Below are 7,038 nucleotides of genomic sequence, written 5' to 3'. Positions count from 1 at the left end.
TACAGGAAAATATGCACAAGTCTATTGTGGTTCATGTGGTTTGTCATGTAGTTAATTTTACCTGAGTTTTCTCAACGTCTAATTCCAGAAAATATACGTGTCGTGGACTACAGTTGAACACCTGGAGAATAAAAGATGGACAAACTCGTGTCCAGTGTTGTGCTGGTTACTAAGAAATAATAACTAGTTACAGTTACTCGTTACTTCATTCAAAAAATAACTCAATTACTTTGTTGATTATTTACACCAAAAAGTAATGCGTTACTGTTAAAAGTAACTTTTTAGTTACTTTTTTAAAGAATGTTCTTTAATTTTCCCATTAATGCCCTTTTATGCGTTATGGTCTACAAACACAAAACTGACAAACACAAAGTCATTTTTAAACACTATTTTATTAAAGTCAGAGCAGCACACACTGAATATATCACAAGGATTTGAGAAACTCGTCTTGCTCTCGCCTCGACTCGACATTACTGCCGCACAGACCTGAATAAACGGAGACACGCCCACAGTGCGTCTTCTTCGTGTTTACAGTGCTTCATCCACCAATCCTACAATGCGTCTCTGCTGTAAACAGGTTAGACCAGACATGGGCAAACTACAGCCCGAGGTCCACACACGGCCCGTTGGGTTTATTAATCCGGCCCGCCGAGCGTGACCAAATTCTATTAAAATAGGTACGGGTAAACCTTGCTCAATTTACCTTTCCCCTGTAATGCCCACGTTTCCCCTAAAGATGTCGCACTTCAGATACATTAACCTTGTTCGCATGTTTTACCGGTACTCATGGGCGTAAATCCTGAGGGGGGACGGAGGGGACATGCCCCGCCCCCAAAAAAAAGTTATACAAAAAAAAAAAAAAAAAAAAAAATCGCACTCCTATTATATGTATTCTGTATTATATGAAAAATATATGTATGTATACCTAAAATAATGGTATATAAATAAAAACGGAAAAATGCATTTAGAAACAGTTGAGTCCCCCCCCTTCCTCACAGTGGTTTGACCCACTGCCTGCTTTCCCAGTTCATCTCACCTTCTTTACACACACGAGTCAGGTGTGTGTCTGTGCCTCAATTAATGCTCAACTCCATTAAGGCATTTTATTCACTTTAAATAAAGCGATTCGAGTTCAGCTCTAATGTAATGTGATATATATAGATATTTAATAATGTGTATGTAATGTGTAATGTGTAATGTATATATATATATATATACACACACACACACACACACACACACACACACACACACTGTATATCCTGGCCCGGCCCCTCTGTCAAATTTTAGAAACCATTGTGGCCCGTGAGGCAAAAACCCAACCCCTGGGTTATACTGTAGTCTACACTTCAGCCCAAATTCATTCATTTAAAAAAGTAACGGGTAACGCACCATACGGTAACGGCGTTACTTTATTTTTAAAAGTAACGCGTTACAGTATTAATTACTGTCAAAAGTAAATCGTTACCGGTAACGCGTTACTGTCCAACACTGGATGTGTCCTTGTAGATCTGGACTTTACTCACAGATACTGAAGGAGCTTTAACTGAATTTTAAACTTGTGCTGGTTTCTCCTCCACAGCTGGAACTTGAGCTGCAGCTGGTTTCTCCTCCACAGCTGGAACTTGAGCTGCAGCTGGTTTCTCCTCCACAGCTGGAACTTGAGCTGCAGCTGGTTTCTCCTCCACAGCTGGAACTTGAGCTGCAGCTGGTTTCTTCTCCACAGCTGGAACTTGAGCTGCAGCTGGTTTCTCCTCCACAGCTGGAACTTGAGCTGCAGCTGGTTTCCTCCTCCACAGCTGGAACTTGAGCTGGATGTGGTGGACTCTGGATGTGGTGGTTCCTCAGTCTCGTGTTCCCTTATGAGATGAAAGTGTTGATGGAGCTGTAACACAACAGAGACACTGTTTTACACACTGCTGTTAGTCTTTATGCCGACACCAGCAAAATTACCCCTGATGCTGACTGAAATCCCCTCATATGACCAAACCCACCCTTTATATTAATAGATTACACTTTATAGCTGGTAAAAGTTTGCAGTCAAAATTTCTTTGCCAAATTTGTCGCTTCTTGAGATTTAAATTGGACGATTCAAACTCTTTTGTCTCCGCCTTGTAACCGACAACCTTCAGGAGAGACGTCGTGTCAACACACAATTCATATTAAACAGATCTAATACAGGACTTTAGTAGAAAAAGTTTGGACCCCTGGTCTAAAGGGTCTACTATATTCTACTACTACTTACACACTTACCAGCTACCTGATGTTCAATAGTAGAAAAATGTTTAATAGAGCGACTGACTGCTGGAACAGTGAGTTTCCAAACTTTATGGGTTTTATTCTCTTTGAAACACTGAGTTTATTATTTATTATTAGAGCTGCAACAACTAATCGAATCGATAATGAAATTGGTTGTTAGTGAATGCTGTTATCCTCATCATGTGAAAATAGTGTAGTTTAATGAAGTGTTATTGTGTAAACTGTTTGTTTGTAACTTCGGGACAGTCTACAACAGTAACTTATCTGTTCTCAATCGTGATTTACTGCGGCTTTACTACGTTCAAATGCTTGTTTTCAATGCTTGTTTCTTCATTAGCCTCATGCTAGCCGGGTTTGCTAAGCGCTGTTTTTGTGTTTACTAGTTTCTTAGAATATTTGACACAAATTGACCCAAAGACGAATACATTCTATTATTCTTTATTAAGATATTTATAATTTATTTATAACTCACTAAATGTAGAATAATTAACCTGAGGATGAAACCTATTGAAGCTAAGATTAGTTAGCCTAGTTAGCCTAGCTCAGTGGTTCTCGTGTTGCAAAGAGAATAAAACCCATAAAGACTAGAAAGTCACCGTTACAGGGTCTTACAGTCGCTCCATCCCGGCAGAGGGTCTTCATCCTCCACCTGGAACACGGAGTTTCTCCCGGAGCTCATTACTGATGATGCAGAGTAGTGATGAGTCGGTTATGAACGATTCCTTGATTCTGAACGAGTCTTTAATGTGACTCAGAAGAACGATTCCTCTCAAAGAGTGATTCGTTCATTTTCTACTGGACGCGTGAACAAAGCATCGCAAAATCTCTGTAGGTTATGTAGATGAACTAAATGACTCAAAAAGATTCACTAATTTTATGAATGAGATTCAAAGAACCGAGTCACTAAAATGATCCGATCTTCCCATCACTTTTACAACGATGACCCGTTGATCCTAGAAGCTCCGCCTCTCTGGTAGCGTCCGGCGTCCCTGATTGGTGCATCAATTTTCCACTACGCAACCAATCAAAGAGACCAAAAGAGGTACATCACAAAACCGGCCCCGTTTCCATGGAAACCAGTACACAAACAATCTCTTTTTCTGGCGACAGGACATTTAAGACTGCTTGTGGATACTTTTTGAAATATTTCATAAAAACATACTTTATATACAAACATTTTGAAGATGCAGGACACCAACACAAACAAGTAAGTTTCTATTACTGTTTTACTTTATTTATACTGATTATTTTCCTGTAATATCACATTCCCAGTGTATTATCTATACTGTAGAATTGTCTGTGTCATGTGATTTGATGACATTTTGTTCATATTAGAACAAAGAGAGCTGCATCAGACATGCCACCACCCAGTGCTGCTAAAAAGCCTCGACTTGATGCTGAACACACAAAACAATCCTCATCAGTAGTGCATTAAAAACACTGCAGGATTCCTGTGATGATCTTTTAGCTCAAACTGGATTGATGCACTACTTAAGGGGAAATGTGAACTTCCTTCACTGACAGATGAAGAAAAATCTGTCATTTCCAAGTTTTGTGTGAACGAGGTCAGTTATTATCTTCTGTTTTATTTAGTGTGCATTCAATTCTTTAGCTGTGGATTTGAGTTTTCTCATTTTAAAAGTCAATCCATAATTCACTGGTCCTGATGTTCTGAAATTGAACAGTAGATATGATTTATCATGTAAAAATGTTTACTCCAGGTTTTGGTTTATGCAAAGTCTAGTAGTTTTCCTAAACCTAATCTACAGTCAAGTCTTAACTCCCTAATATTTGTATTAAATACATGACTTGAATACATGTTTGATTTAGTCGGATGTTGGTTGATTTTTTTCTTCATCTCATTTAGTCGTTGGCAGAGACGTTTCTGAAAGCGGTTTTGGAGAAGATCAAGGCGGAGAAAGAGTCTATGGGACATGAACTCCTGCAGTCTCTCTGTAGGGTTTATGTGGGTTTGTGTCAAAGAGAGGAGACTCTCATAAAGCACATGCCCTCGCCTACAGATTTCTCAAAGAAGGTGAGATTTTATTGACATTTCATTATATATTTACAAAAAAAAGTGATTTAAAGAAGCCAATTGTGATCTGTTTTTGGTTTTGTATTTCTTCCTATACAGTGTATTTTAAATCTGTGGTATCATTTTGTTTCCTTTGCAGACTTTTCTCAAGCCCCAAAACTGATAATGGTCATGGTGACAGCATGGCCAAGTGTTTTCTCCTGTAACAGCCCTTTATGCAGAGCCATTCACATCGTGTGCAAAATGAAGGCATACGGAAAGATGTATTATTTGCTCAGCAAGTTTCTGCACTGGGATACAGTAAGTAGCTGATTCTCATCACAACAGTTATCAGAACAGTCATTAAACATTATTTTTCAACTGAACTTTTCATGTGTTTTACTGCATTCTTAATCTACTTTTCATTTCCAATGTCCACGTCATCTATGGAGCAAATTCATTATAAATTCATGTTGAATTAAATCAATTAATATTTAATTTATTATACATTTTTTCTAAAAGAATTCAAGCTGAAAGTGTTACAGGACATCACTATTTTACTCTTTTTTTATTAGTGTGAGTATTAGTGTGGGTTTTAAATAAATGATGTATTTTCTGCCAGGAGCCTCCTGGAGACATCTACAGAGCCATCACCAGCACACTGAAGGCTCTTCTGAAAGACAAAAGTCTGACTTTCCAGAAGAGCAGTTGGTATGGTGATGATCTCTGTCCTGCTGCCTGGGACTACGTCTTCAGCCTGGACCTTCTCTGTGCACAACTGGGCTGGATTTGGACCGTCTCCCATGTTATACGGTACTGAATGTGAAACTGCTTCAACGTGTTTAATTCTCATCTTTCTAGTTTTTTGAACATTTAATAAATTGCAAACCGGCAAATGTGAGACTCATATGAGACAGTGTTTGTCCCAAATACTGCAAATTTTCCATTCTTGTTGCATAAACTTACATGATGGTATTCTATTACTGCTACAAAACACTTAATATGTCCAATGTTTTATTTATCAGAAAAAGTGTTTGGCTCATCTTGAACACGTGGCTGAAACAAACACAAACAGAGGAAACACAGTTCAGAAACGTCTCTGTAGCAGCAATATTCAGGCTACTTGGTAAGTTTCCTGTAAATCCTGTTTTAGAGCATTATCTCACATTATTTCTGGATTCTTCTGTTTTCACGCATCTTCTTTGTCCATCTCAATCAGGCGACTTGGCCAAAATGGCCTTAAGGAGAACGTGGCAGCATCAGTGGAGGATCTGGTGAAAAGCATAACTGAGTTCAGGGACAAAATGGTATCATTAAAGGATCAATTAAACAAGTCCTTTATCAATCTTTATCTTTATTCTCTGATTTTTAGTTCTCTATCAACAGGAAAGTGCTTCAGCAAGTCCTAATGTTATGATGGATTTTGTGTGCAGATTTGCCGTGGGAGGTGCAGCTCGCAGTGGTTTATGCCACTCATGATTTGGCACCCAGCAACCCCAAAGTCGCTCTGAACGCTTTACAATCATGGAAGAAAAACCTCACAAAGCCCGTTCCTCCAGCCGTCCCCAAGTGCCTGAAGCAGATCAGCTTTATTTGTTCTCACATAAAGACAAAAAAAATTATTTCATTAAATAATGTGTAATATATTTTATTATTTTTTGTACATAAATAAATAAAATACATAATAGATCTGCACAGTGTTATTGATTGATTGATTCTCCCATTGCAACATTAGCTGCATTTTGAGATACTTGCAGTTGTGGTTGAGATTTTGAGGTACTTGTGACCTAAAAACAACATGTTAAGATTCTGCAATCCTTTATTTGCCCTCATGCCAATACAACCTGTATGCATTAATTTGTTCTTATGAACCACAAACATTATATAAAAAAAAAATGTATATCTAAACATTGGAAATGATATTTAATGGAAGCTAAGAGGTTACATAATGACTTGACATGGGAAGGAGGCATCCAAATTGTTGTGAAATAGAGAACATAATACAACTTCATTTACAATTTCCAATAAAAAGAATAAATCTGAATGCGATGTTTGCTCAATATTGCCTTTTTCACTTATTAAACCTTGAGGTGGTTTTGTGGGCGGGGCTTAGGTGCAGGAGAAAAGTACCTCACTACGTACATCACGAGCTGCTCTTCAGGTTGCCTACTAACATGGCAAACGTTAGCACATGCACATACTTGTACACAGACCTGACACATAACATGGGTCTGTTCACTGTTTCCTTTCTGTTTGTACAATTGCACTTATGACAGCTGCAGAAAAGGAGACGACACAAACAGTTTTCTTTATGTTTAGTGTCTGGTCGTTAGCTAGCAGTTAGCTAAATTACACGCTAAAACATTAGCGTTAAATTATATTGCAATTCAGTTGTTGTCCAATTTCTGAGTATGCATGATAATTTTTAGACAGTTTAGCAAATCATATCAACAAAACACAAGAGTTTCTTTACTCTTACCTGATATGAATTGTGCTCTTTTGATGATCGTTTCAGTTCAGTCCGCTTGTTTCCTTGTGTTTAAGCACATGGTTTTTGTTCTTCTGGCAGCAGGTATGAGATAACATTTAAAATGAGATCCTGTACTCCATCACAAGATGATGTTCGTGTTCCTTGTGAATCGACTCTGTGCAGGTTTGAATTTTGTCCCTGTGCTGGTTTGTATTGGCCGCCTCCAGCTGGCGCCATGATGTCATCATGCCGTCGGTACTAAAAGGGTCTATGAGAGGTACTTTATTTCATATAC

At 38.3% G+C, this 7,038-nt stretch overlaps 1 protein-coding gene across 1 annotated transcript; it reads left to right on the top strand.

Annotated features, from left to right (window-relative positions):
• Positions 1-4,245: 4,245 nt before the first annotated feature.
• On the top strand, positions 4,246-5,551 carry LOC124379610 (little elongation complex subunit 1-like). The gene is made up of 4 exons (XM_046840023.1): positions 4,246-4,294; positions 4,434-4,594; positions 4,896-5,086; positions 5,299-5,551. Exons 2-4 carry the CDS (start codon positions 4,460-4,462, stop codon positions 5,549-5,551), a joined length of 579 nt encoding a protein of 192 aa, XP_046695979.1. The 5' UTR covers positions 4,246-4,294; positions 4,434-4,459.
• Positions 5,552-7,038: the final 1,487 nt, after the last annotated feature.

The sequence above is a fragment of the Silurus meridionalis genome, chromosome 26 (genome assembly GCF_014805685.1).
Source record: "Silurus meridionalis isolate SWU-2019-XX chromosome 26, ASM1480568v1, whole genome shotgun sequence".
NCBI lineage: Eukaryota > Metazoa > Chordata > Actinopteri > Siluriformes > Siluridae > Silurus > Silurus meridionalis.
This window is presented reverse-complemented; position numbering and strand designations above follow the sequence as displayed.